Genomic DNA, 13265 nt, shown 5'->3' with positions numbered 1-13265 from the left:
TTCTTAAGCACTACTAACTGCTTGCTTTTCTTGAAGCTAGATCATTCTGAAAATTTCCTGTTAGACCTATGAGTGCGAACATATGGTATCTGTCCTTCTCTGCCTGACTTATTTCGCTTAGCATGACACCCTCAAGGTCCATCCACTTTCCTACAAATGGCCATATTTCATTCTTTCTCATTGCATGTAGTACTCCATTGTGTATATATACTACATCTTCTTGATCCACTCATCAGGTGATGGACATTTAGGCTTTTTCCATGTTTTGGCTATTGTTGACATTGCTGCTATGAACATTGGGGTACATGTGCTCCTATGCATCAACATTTCTGTATCTCTTGGGTAAATCCCTAGCAGGGCAAAATGTGGCCTTTTGATTGACACCGTCATTAAATAAATTAATACATTTTTTAATTTACTGTCAGGTCAGCCTGGGAATAATTTTATATCTAAATAATCATATTTAAACTCTGGCATTTATGGTTAGTTTTAAGTTAACTCCCAAAGAGCCATCCTATTCACTATTTCCAAATTCTTAGGAAATATTTTATCGTTGCTCTAGTCTTCCTACCCCAATAAATCAATGTTTCATGCCTCTGTGATTTTGTGTACTTCTTCCTTAGCCTAAAATAAATATCATGATTTCTCTGAAAAGACTTTTTTCAGCCATCCAAGTAGAGTCAACGACACCATCCTTTATGTCATTACTATCCCTCAACCACACCTCCATTGCAAAGTTATCATATTTCTTTGTTTATATGCCTAATGCTCATGAGACAGGAATTTCCTTGAGGGCAAGGGATGACATTATCTTTACCTTGACAGAGGTTTACTATAAACTCAATACATGTGTCTTATTCTGCTAGGGCTATCATAATAAAATAGCGTATACTGGATGGGCTTAACCACAGAAATTTACTTTGTCATAGTTCTGGAGGCTGGAAAGTCCAACATCGAGGTCCATCAGGGTTTGGTTTCTAGGGAGAGCTTTCTGGCTTTCAGCTGGCCACCTTCTTGCTGCATCCTCACATGGCAGAGACAACATAAGAAAACTCTCTCTTGGGACGCAAAACCTGAGAGACTATTGAATACTGAAAACGAACCGAGGGTTGAAGGGGAAGGGGGAGAGGGAAAATGGTCATGGTGGTAATGGAGGAGGGCACTTGTGGGGAAGAGCACTGGGTGTTATATGGAAACCAATTTGACAATAAACTATTTATTAAAAAAAAAAGAAAACTCTCTCTTATAAGGGCACGAATCCCATGATGAGGGCACCTTCGTGACCTCCTCTAATCCTGATTACCTTCCCCAGGCCCTGTCTCCAAATGCTATCATATGGGGGATTAGGGTTTCAATGTATGAATTTGGGGGCGGAAGACAGTTTGTTGTAACATGCTTGTTGGATGGAAAAATGAATGGCTGATAAATGGACTAGAATATTTTTTTCTTACTAGTAAAGTATATATGGGGAACAAAATTATAATAAAGAGCAGCATTATCTCTGAATTTGCTCAATATTGTTTCCCTAGAACTTAGCATAGTGCCATGCATCATTAGGCATTCAATAAATATCTGAGGGGAAATTAGTAAATAAGTTATAGTTTGAGGAGTATAGGCAAGATGTTCCTAACGAGTAAAGCCTTTGAGGTACATGCATCTCTTTTCGCTAGATGGATTACTGCCGGCCACGCGGACCAATCTACTCCACAGCTTCTCTCATAGACAGGATTCTTAAGTAGCCATTCAGGACTCTGGTATCGCTCTTATAGGAGAAGCAGTATTATTTTGCCTTCATTCAGTAAGTTTGGAGGTATCGTGCTAATTCTGAGAAGCCACTGTACATTATATATTACAGTTGCTGATTTTAATTTGCTCCACATTACACAGGGTAATAATTTGCTACAAAATTCACGTAGGTAGCCAAATAAAATTCCCTAGCCCAGGTAATCAAATAAAATGAAGAAAATGTTTAAAAGACTATTATATGCTTTGATATGTAATATATATATTTTACTCTACCTCAAAGTGTATTTCACTTTGTACCTTTGACACATTCTTAATAATGTATGGAAGAAGGTCAACATTTTCTAAGTCCTGTGCTTTGACAGTATTTCAGAAGTGTGTTCTCCAAATATTCAGTCTTAAGGCACACTGGTTGGAAAACTATCTGAAAGAGAAATAATGTTTCTAATAAAAATTTTTTAATAATGTAGTTAAACTCTTAGAAAAGAATGGCGGTTGTCAGAGGCAAGAGGGGAGGGGAAAGGGGGAATTGTTGGTCAACAGATATAGAGCTTCAGGTTCAAAGGATGAAAAAGTTCACTTGTTACATAACAAGGTGCATAGAGTGAACACTAAACTATGCACTTAAAAATGGTTAAAATGAGGGGGGCCCCTAGCCGGCTCAGTTGGTGGAATATGCGACTCACGATCTTGAGGTTATGAGTTTGAACCCCATCTTGGGTGTCGATATTACTTAAAAATAAAATCTTAAAAAAATGGTTAAAATAGTAAATTTTATATTTTTTTACCACAAACAAACAAACAAAATTGGTATGTGGGTAAACGAAATACCACGGTGTATATATAATTCTATGCCAGTTTGGGAAATTATAATTGTCAGCAAAATTTTGGAAAGAGGTATCATCTCACTGGTAAAGTTCTTGAGATTTCAAAAATAAAGTATTTAAATATAGAGACTGAACAACTCTCCTCCCTGTTGCTATTTTTTCCCACCCACTGGTCTCTCTCCAGACTTGGGATAAAGTTTAAGGCACTCAGCTTTGCTTGCTTCTTTCTTCCCCTACTGGTAGTGGTTCTACATTCTCTTTGATATTTATTGTGTTGAGTCACCAGTTTGGATTAGTATCACTTAATTATAGTATTTTTAATAGAACTCTTAACAAGGCAGTTTTTATTTTTCTTGTGGTCCTGTTGTTTCTCCCACTGAGTGTCTTCAGCTCAAATAATTTAGAATTTGGGGACCACTATGAGGGAAGAATCTGCCTGAGACTAAAGGGAATCCAAGGAAAGCAAAACCAAGAGAAAGTGAAAAAACTAAATCCTGAGGATATCTTTTGAGCCTCTGGTTTCAAACATGCATCATTTCAGCTTTACCACTGAAAGTATGTGAACTAGAGAATTTTATTTATTGCTTGAGCCATTAAAAAATGTTTATAATTAATTTATTTTGAGAGACAGAGAGAGCAGAGGTGGGACGGGGTGGGGGGGGCGGAGAGACTAGCACGCAGGCTCTGTGCTGTCAGTGCAGAGCCCACCACAGGGCTCGAACTCACAAACTGTGAGGTCATGACCTGAGCCAAAACCAAGAGTCAGACACTTTAATGGACTGAGCCACCCAGGGACCCCAGCTTCAGCCATTTTAATACTTGGATTTCTATGACTTGCAGGGCAAAGAAACTTGACTGATAGAGATTCCATGTAATATTTCTGCATTATTTTTTAAAAATTATTTTTAAATGTTTATTTTTGAGAGAGAGAGAAAGAGTGTGAACTGGAGAGGGGCAGCGAGAAAAGGAGACACAGAATTTGAAGCAGGCTCCAGGCTCTGAGCTGTCAACACAGAGCCCAATGCAGGGCTCGAACTCATACCATGAGATCATAACCTGAGCCAAAGTCAGATGCTTAACTGACTGAGCCACCAGGTGCCCCAATATTTCTGCATTATTAAAATGCATTTCCCCCAGTGGGTCAGTATGCCAGTTATCAGTATGTTAATTATTAGTTCCAAATTTATTATTTTTGCTTGCTGTGGGAAAATAGATCTGGGCTCTTAAATATTTTTCCTTTGCCAACTGACACAATAATACGTTTTTCCAAGAAAGGGCGCTAGAAAGAAACTGCAGGAAGAAAGGCATTTTATTTACCCCGGTGTATTATTTCCTGGTAGATGCTTGCTTCCCATAGTGCACAGAGCCAACCTTGGTGTCTGCAGTGCACAGTGGCCAGCAGCACCCAGCAGACAGCATCTGCCTCCAACGTCCCCGTGGATGGATTTGTAATAGAATGCCTCCAACCAACCCTTCTCTGTAAACAGCTTTCCCCTGCACCCTGCATGCTTCAACCAGCATGATACCACTGAGACTTCTCTGCCATCTGGTGAACCACAACTGGGTCCTCTCCAGCAAGGTCTGGATTTCCATCCCTTGGTGGTATGGCCCTTCTCTGGGTACTCGATTTCAACTTTTTATTGTTCAAGATGGAATGCTTCATGAATTTGCGTGTCATCCTTGTGCGGGGTGCCATGCTGCTCTTCTCTCTGCACGGTTCCAATTTTAGTACATGTGCTGCTAAAGCAAGCATTCAAGCCTATATTCTTTCCAGTCCTCTGTACTTCTTACACCAAACCCCTAACAGTTAGAAATTTTTTATATTAAACTTTCTCTGTTCAAATTACTGGGACTTCCCTTCCCAGACTGCATCCGAACTGATAAATCAGATTGATTTTTCCTGAGTACCTTCAGTAAGGTGTAACAGCAAATTTGCATGTATCCGTCAAGATTTTCCTGAATGTGAGCAGGAAAAAAGAGGAGTTGGGAACTAATCATGCTGAGGTCCAAATCAAAACAGTCCGAAGTACAGAGGTCAAGTTCTCTAATTCACTTTACTCTCTCTGTAGCAGATTAAAATGCTGATTGAGAAGTGGGTATCCTGTCGCCTACAACAGGGAGGAAATAATGGAAGATGTGGTTACCCTGATACCCTGGGCCAACCACAGCCCCTCACACTGGCTCCCCTCCTGACAAATAGGACAGCACTGTCATTGCAAACTACATTTTAGGACTGGATCTCAGTCTGGGGACAGGGTGCTAGTCTAGAAGAGAAAGAAGACTTCTCTGACACCCTCGTCAGTTTCTTCACCCTTCACCCTGTCCTAAGACAAAGTTTGTCAAACTGGGTACATGTTGTCCCCAGAGTTGCTGGTAACAAACAGAAAATCTATTAGCGTAGCCCAGCCTTGGCTCTTCAACTTAGCAGCCATGCTGACCTGATAAAGTTTTTGGTGGTTAATTTTAGGAAATTGCCAATAAAATGAAACTGACGGGTGACTATAGTTTTATTGGAATTGTAGCACCAGCAAAACCCAGTCTGTAGAACAGGCCTGTGATTCACTGAAATCAATGGGATAGTGTGCCCTAATTCTTTAGACAGCCTCGGGCCATTTTTGTACCTGGTACCATTAACAAGTGAATTGCAAATGCAATGTACCCCTGCCCTCTCCCCAAACAGGTTATCTACACTAATGTCCTTTTAGGTGTTCCCCTGGCAACAGGAATGATTCCAGAAGGCAATACTAGAGAGCCACATTAGTTGACAATAGAATTCTCACCACTGCCAAGTCAACCAAATGATGCCCATGAGACTCCGTGCTTCTCTGCTTTGCTTCATTAAGTCTGTCCAGCTGCAAATGGTACATATCCTGTGATTTCTTCCCTTCTCTCCATATTTTAAACGTAAGTTTTCAGAGTAGTTGTATTTGCTCTACATTGTGGTGCAAAAGAGGTTGTTGGTAGGGCCTACATTTATGAGTTAGTCTAAGGAGCATGAGATATTAAAACTAGATCAGATTAAGATTCAACTAAAGGAATAAATTATTTGGAGACACTGGATTAGAAAAATAGTCTCGTGACATGGTCTCTCGGAGCACAGCTGGAAGGTGCTTTGGACTGTCTCCTTTAGAAGCAGTGTATGCAGTATGTATTGGAGTGGCTGGACTAACTGAAATTTATGGATAGAAAGAAGGGTGTGTGTTTCTCCAGGAGGGTTCTTCTACTTCTCTAAAACTTTGGCTTTGTTTGCTTTTTAAAACTGGTGTCACGGGGCACCTGAGTGGCTCAGTTGGTTAAGTGTCTGGCTTTGGCTTAGGTCATGATCTCACAGTTCATGGGTTTGAGCCCCGTGTCAGGCTCTGTGCTGACAGCTCAGAGCCTGGAGCCTGTGGCAGATTCTGTATCTCCCACTCTCTCTGACCCTCCCCTGCTCACGCTGTCTCTCTCTCTCTCTCAAAAATAAATAAAAACATTAAAAAATTTTTTTTAATAAAAAAACTGGTGTCAGGCTTTTGCCTCCGTTGTTATACTGGAACTAATTTTGTTATATTTGTCTTTATCTAAGCCATGTGCCCAGAGGATGTTCGTAAATGTGTGAAGTAAAAGGGGAGCGGGAAAGAAAAAAGAAAAAGATGGAGGAGGAGAAAAGAAAGTTATTTAGATGTTTTAGCTTTAAATTTACATATTTCTCTCAAAGATTAAAAAACACCAAAGAAAAGTTGAAATGGGAGTTAATTTGTTGGAACCTATTGCCATTTCTGGTCTAATTTATGGTTCTTCTTCTTACGATGGCATATTTGATTCCATGAAACAATTTCGGCTGCATTCAAAATGCCTGTTTTGTTTTTGGTTTGGTCCCTCTACTGACTGGCTTTCTCTTTTTGGGTAAAGAAAGAGGATGCTGTCCCTTAGATCATGTTAGCATGCCTTCCAAGTTAGGGCCTGATAGAAATCGACTGAACCTCATGATCTCAATTCTAGCTTCTTCAGAGACAGTATAACCGGCACAAATTGGGATTATATCCCCTCTACTTTAATCAATTATAACATGGAAGTTGGATTCTATGGGATAAATAGGGCCAGTAGGGCTACTCATAGGAATATTAGTAAAAATAATAGCTGTACAATAGCACCTAAAATACTGCTGATAGGAAATTAAATGTTATTAAATAGCATGAAAAATGCATATTCATAACAACATTTATGGGAGTTGAAATTTAACTGTCCCAAACTAGGGTGGGCTAAAAAAGGGTAAATTCCTTTATTTTCTATACTTAATTTAATCTCACTTTTGTGTTTCCATTTGTGCTAATTTGCAGAGTTATGAAGAGAATCAAACTCACAATGACACGTAACTCAGTTCCTTCTCTTTGAGGAAGAAGGACCACTTTTGCAGTGTTTCATTCTACTCTGCCTTCCTATTTCCTCCTAAAGGGTTGATTCAACTAGGAAAATGGATCAGGGTCCAATCATGGAAGACAGCTCTCAATAAGTAGTTCAAAAGAGGATGTTTAATATGGAAAACAATTACAAAGATGTCAGGAGAGCTGAACAACCATGTGTGACAGTGAGGCAAACACAAAAGCCGCTGAGAAAAGATGGGGACTGTCCCTCAGGCTCTAAGCTCCGGAACCCTAGAGTAGTCTTCCAGAAGTTAAAACCATGACCAAAACAAAGCCACAGCCAGAAGCAAAGAGAGCGAGAGAGAGAGAGAATAAATGTCTTGGCTTCTTCCTTCCAGTCTCTCATCAGTGCCTCCCATGGGCTGAATATAACAGAAGTCAGTTAATTGGCAAGGGAAAATGAGAAACAGTCGGCAAGGGCCAGCCCCAGCAATGTACACCAGAACCAGAACAGGTGACAGGTAGGGAAGCAGATCTGATAGTCAACAAGCAAATGTCTGGCTTAGATGCTTGCTGCTACAAGTAACCGAAGAGCCAAGTGAGAATGGTTTAAACTAGAAGGACTTAGTAGGAGGCAAGACAATTTCAGGGTTGATTAGGTTATTAGAATGGCTCAACTACCTAAGGACCTACATTCCTTCCATCTTTCAGCTCTGCCATCGGTCAGGATACTGGCTTAGTCTTTGGCTTGTTCTTTGCACGGTTTCATGATGGTTGCAGGGTCCCGGGCAGCACAGATTGATAAGAAAACATTCAGATGTAGCATGTTATTGTTTATGCCGATTTGTTGGTTTTTCAATCATCAAAGAAAGGCATTTGGTGAAGCCCCTCAGAAGAATCCCTGCTGGGAACCATTTCTGAAGGAAGGCAGGTTTGCAAGACCTCCCACCATCAGGTGCAACCTGAATCTTCACCCACTCAACCCCCACTCAATTTCTGCTTGAGCACCGACCCCCAAGGAGCCTGACTGACTGATACCAGGAGGGACTTGCCTTCTTATGCTAAAAATATGTGAATTGTACCTTATGAAAAAATTTGTTATACGAGTTTCTTCTTTTGTGACTATAGGAGCAAATGTTACATTTCCTGAGAAAACCTGTTTTTCTTCCCCTCGAAAAACAGGCTATTGACCCCTGCTCACAAAAGAACTAACTCTTGCTTTTGCTATGCTAAAAACATTGACTTGTATTTAAATGCTAAAGATACCTTCCCCGTGTGATAAGCATCTAATCATCTACTTCAATCACTATTGATAAAGGTTATGCAGAGTCCTCTACCAATCTATGTTCTGGAAAACTTTTACATACCAAAGAATTTGTCATCAGAAATCATTGTCTAAGGCAATTGACACTTCTGTTTTGTTCCCCATACATTTTTTCAGTAAATAAAGCTGACTCTCCCGGTTAGTGCAGAGATGTCTGCCTGGTGAGCAGAAAGAAGCCAAGGCTCTCTTGCTCCCTTTCACCGACACTCTCCATCCTTCAGGGAGCCCTGGACCTGCTGGAGCTGGACTCCAGCAAATCCCCCTCACACCTCCTTGGTCAGAGTGAATCACAAACCCAGGCTTAAATCACTGGCAAGAAGAAAAGGCCCATCCAGACAGACTCATCTCAATCATGGTATTTCCCCTTGAGCTGGAAATGTCCTCCCGAAGGGCCTAGCCAGGAAAAAGAAGATACCTGAACAAAAATCATGATTTGTTAGAGTGGGGGATGGGAAAAGGGTTTACAAATGTCTGTTGATGGGAACATGGTGCCCTGTATGGTTTCCCTTCCACGTTTTTATTCACTTGAACTTCTTACTCAGCCTGAGAGTGGGTTGGAGTGAGGCTGGGAAAAGAAGAAATTAGGATTAATTCATCAGGAATGTAAAGATGTTGCTCTTATTTTTTTTTTTAAGAACACTTCCAAAACAGGCTCAATAATTAAATGATATGCCTTCAGCAAATAGGTGATTTATGTACATGATTGGGCTAATGGTAAAAATATTTAACCACTGGAACCAAATGGGCACTGGCCATTCAGGACAGACTATTGCCCAATCAGAATGGGCGAGCTGAGAAGGACTGGCAGGGCTGTGCTGGTGCAGACCACTGAATGTCCACACCACACATGGTACCAATTAAAAAAGATACCAAAAGGTAGACAGTGAAACATAAACCTCCTTCCCATTCCATCCCCCAGCTTCCCAGTTCACTTCCTCAAGTGAAGCAATCACTTTTACCAGCAAAACAGACTTTTGAGGCTCTGTGGTAAGACAAAGCCAGACGTGAAGAAAGAAATTAATTTTCTGAATCCACTTATCTCCACCTTTTAGTACGTTAAGTATCTGGCCTAGTGGACTTGGCTGAAGAGTTTTGCATATGGGAGGGCCCGAAAGGCAGTAAGTGGCAAGGGGGAAGAGTCCACATCGAGTCCCAGGGTTTGTGGTTGGAAAAGGGAGATTCGGGGACAGGATAGGTTGGGGAGAGTGCTGACGGCTCAGGTGCTGAAAGCACCTTAGGTTACAGGATGTGGAGAAGCAAACTCGGGGTCAGCACTACATGCAAAGTCAGGGACACAGAATGTTTCGATGGAATGACTCTTCCTTCCAGGCTGAGAGAGAAGAGGGTCCCAAGGGATGCCTCGGATGGTAGCTATGTTGATAGCAGAACAGAACATGAGGGGCCTTCCATGTTGAGGGTTAATGACTTGGAAGAGGATTGTGACAGAGATTCAGAGGGTTCTACAGTGTTGGTGAGACTGAGTCAACCAGGGCCTTGACCTAGCTGAGTCAGGCCGGAGTAGTCTTCCCCAGCGGCTACCAGCAGCTGAATGTCTGGGATGCAAGGCATCTCAGAGTGGAGCCAAAATTAGCCTCCCTGCAGAATAGTCCAGCAAGAATCCAAAGGAGACCTTGTAGATGTCCTGATGCAGATTCTCCAATAGTGTCTCAAGTTCATGTCAGCTACCCCTTGTCCTCCCTTTGAGGGGAGCAGACTGAGATGAAATATTAAAGGCTTAAGTGTTTTAACCTAAATGTAAAGAGACTGATTGAATTATGGTAACAATAAATTTATCAAGTGGGTGTAACATTTAGGGATTTTCCCCTCCTGCCCAAAGGCTGCACTTTATTTACACAGCTGAATGTATTTTGAGTAAGTCTGTGACATTACCATAAAAATATCATGTAATTTTTCATGTGAAATGCTGCCAAGAGAGAAGATTGTGTCTTTTGGCCATTTTGGTTTACTTGTCTAAGCTTAATTACTCAGAGGGTAACTACATTTTCCTTATAATCACATTTTTGATGGATTTCTATATCCTATCAACTATATGCTTACATATACCCCAAAAATGACTTCTGAGAATCTATGAGAAGTAATGCAAACATGTTTGGATTAAGGCCTGGGTAAAGCTGACATTGTAAAGGAAGAATGAAGCAAATAACATTAAGGTCACAAAATTAATGTTCTGGTTAAGGATTCCCAGTGAGTAAAGGGGAACATTCTTTTCAACAGAAAATACACTTTACTGGGTGTCTGGGTGGCTCAGTCGGTTAAGTGTCTGACTTTGGCTCAAGTCATGATCTCACAGTTTGAGTTCAAGCCCTGCATCAGGCTCTCTGCTGACAGCTCAGAGCTTGGAGACTGCTTCAGGTTCTCTCTCTCTCTCTGTCCCTTCCCGGCGCACTCTCTCTCTCTCAAAAATAAATAAACATTAAAACAATTTTTAAAAATACACTTTACTTCCTAAAGTGGTCAAAATGAGCAAAACATGATTAGAAATATATTATCAAAAAGGGGAAATCTGAAATCCAAGAACCACTTTATAAATAAATGTGTAAAGCACCTGGACTAAGGCTACTTGGTTAGTCTCTCCGTCCACACCTGTTTGGTGTTTCTCCTCCCAGGAAATCTGAAGCTAAAACTAGCTTTCCTGCTCTGCTACGATGTTCTTGCTAGGGAGGAAAGGGAACAAAAATACAAAATGTAGTTTGGTAAAGGGAATTAGCTGTCTATTGGACAAGTCAGTAAATATTATTCAATGAATTGTCATTTTAAGATGAGTATTAAGACCCATTTCCTCCATGAGGTTTTCTCTAAGTCCATACAAATCCAGTCATCCTACTTCCTCATTATAGTCACTGTTTATGAAAAACAATACTTCAGCAAATACCATTTTTTGTCCTTTTATTTCATTAGACACCCAAGAGTGTAAACTTAGTCAAGAGCAAAGTTCAAGACACCAGCATAACATCTAACAGTTCCAAGGACAATGTACACAATAAATGACGGAATTAACTATGCAGTGGCTTCTGTTTATGATTCACTTAGACTATAGTGGAGAGTCTTCACAAACCATGGTAACGATATGTATTTTTTTTCTTTTCTGAAACTAATTGAGGATGTTCTATAATGTTCCAGATTTTCCTTCCCTCCTTTCATGTGGTTGCGATTCCATCAGATATATCTGTAAACTAAGCACCCATTAAAAAAAAACATTTAGGGGTACCTGCGTGGCTCAGTCCGTTAAGCCTCTGACTTTGGCTCAGGTCAGATCTCACATTCGTGGGTTTGAGCCCCGCATCAGGCTCTGTGCTGACAGCTAGCTCAGAGCCTGGAGCCTGCTTCCGGTTCTATGTCTCCTTCTCTCTCTGCCCCTCCCCTTCTCATGCTCTGTCTCTTCTCTATCAAAAAAAAAAATAATAAAAAAAATGAACATTTACTGCTGGTGAAATGCTTAGGTCCGTGCTTCTACCTCACTTTTCTTCAAAGCTATCAGAAAACAAAAGTGTTGGGTGGTGGAGGAATGCATCTGCGACTCTAACTGGTAAGACTGTTAAGGAGGAAAAGTTCAAATCCTCTCGAGGGACCTTATTATTTAATTTTTCCTCCTCAAGAAATCGAAATTGCATAGCGGATATTTACTTGTTTCACAGCCCATCTCGACATGATCAAAACATTTTGTCAGGGGCAAATCGTAAGGACCATACCTTTAACATTAGGGAACATTTTTTGAGGACAAATTCCTGGAAAACCCAACGTGTAGGATAGAAGCGGTGAGAAACGGTGTCCCCGCTAGAGGGAGACTGCGGAGGGGTAAATAGGTGGGCACCCAGCTGTTTACGTCACAACCTGCTGCGGGCGCCACGCTCCGGTTGCTATGGAGGCCGCCCTCCCCCCCCCCCCGCCCTCTCCCCAGTTCTGGGTCAGGTGTTCGCCGCCCTCTGGTGCCCGGTGACCGGCCGGGAAGGCGGCAGGCAGCGCAATGCCATCGGAGGGCTGCTGGAGGGGGCGGTGGAATCCCGGTGCGCCAGGAGCCTCGGGCCCGGCCCCCTTTCGGGCCGATAAATGCTAAGCACTCTGCTCGCCGACTGGCAGCAGTTGCCCGACTAGAAGCCCGAGGACGTCGCAGAGCCGCTTCTCCACCAGCGGGCGCCGGGAAAGTAGCTCCAGCAGCGGTGCGACTGCGGGGGCCCTAAAGCAGCGGCTACGCAGAGTGGAGGGGCGGGGCGGGGGCGGCGTCGGGCGGGGCCGGCAGCCTAGTAACTGGCTAGGTAGTGGCGGGCCGCTAGATCGCCGTGCGGACGGGGCCTGGGGGTGGGGCAGGGGTGGCGGTGGGGGTGGGGGAAAACGAGTCGGGAGGCGGGGAAGAGGGCGGGGAACGGAGCAGCGGCCGCCCCTTGGAGCCAGCCAGGTGAGGGAGCGGCGTTGTGCGGGAGGCAGCTGCCTGGGGGCGACCTTCGTTCTCTCGCGGAGGGGCGGCTTCCCGCGCACTTCGAGCCCGGGTAGAAGCGAAAGTGAAGCCACGGACAGGTTTCTCCACCGTGGCCTCCCGCCAAGCGCCGCCTCCCACCATTCCGCCGAGAGGTGCAGCCCTGAGGGCCGGCCCTCGCCCGGCGCGTGCGGCCGTAGCGTCTCGGCGCTCGGCCCCGCCCCCTTCCTGGCGCGAGTTGCTTCCTGACGCGATTCCCCTCCCCTTTCGGGTTCGCGTAGGGAGTCGGGCCACGGGCCGCCACCGCCAGCTTGGCCTCTGTCGCCGCCGCTGCCGCCATCGTCTCGATTCCCCATTCCCCGCCATGGCCGAGGACCTCTCTGCGGCCACGTCCTACACCGAAGATGATTTCTACTGCCCTGTCTGTCAGGACGTGCTCAAAACGCCCGTGAGGACCGCGGCCTGTCAGCACGTGTGAGTAGACGCCTCCTCCCCCGCGCGGAGCCGGGCGGTCGTTTAGGCCCGGCATCCAGCCCCGGACCGTCGGCTGCGGCCTGGCGGGAGCGGAGCCCCCTGCGGCCGGCCCGAGCGCCCCT

General features: G+C 43.7%; 1 protein-coding gene, 1 long non-coding RNA gene and 1 other non-coding gene across 4 annotated transcripts in view; 1 reads left to right on the top strand and 2 right to left on the bottom strand.

The window, feature by feature from the left end:
- Positions 1-12058, bottom strand: part of LOC115277816 — an 18225-nt gene extending 6167 nt beyond the window's left edge. Inside the window, exon 1 of the long non-coding RNA XR_003902524.1 lies at positions 11948-12058. This is a non-coding gene — a long non-coding RNA (uncharacterized LOC115277816). The remainder of the gene's footprint in view (positions 1-11947) is intronic.
- Positions 4214-4319, bottom strand: LOC115278557. Its single transcript, XR_003902964.1, has one exon. It is a non-coding gene; the product is annotated as a U6 spliceosomal RNA (small nuclear RNA).
- A 98-nt stretch (positions 12059-12156) lies between the features above and the next one.
- RNF138 (ring finger protein 138) overlaps positions 12157-13265 on the top strand; it is a 33846-nt gene continuing 32737 nt past the window's right edge. Inside the window, exons 1-2 of one of the 2 annotated variants that reach the window (XM_029922576.1) lie at positions 12157-12415; positions 12951-13143. In XM_029922576.1, the coding sequence (XP_029778436.1) occupies positions 13034-13143 (110 nt within the window). In that variant the 5' untranslated portion in view covers positions 12157-12415; positions 12951-13033. Of the gene's footprint in view, positions 12416-12614; positions 12652-12950; positions 13144-13265 lie in introns of those variants that run through there. The other variant, XM_029922577.1, reaches the window with a different exon arrangement.

This window comes from Suricata suricatta, chromosome 14, assembly GCF_006229205.1.
Source record: "Suricata suricatta isolate VVHF042 chromosome 14, meerkat_22Aug2017_6uvM2_HiC, whole genome shotgun sequence".
NCBI classification, from domain to species: domain Eukaryota; kingdom Metazoa; phylum Chordata; class Mammalia; order Carnivora; family Herpestidae; genus Suricata; species Suricata suricatta.
This window is presented reverse-complemented; position numbering and strand designations above follow the sequence as displayed.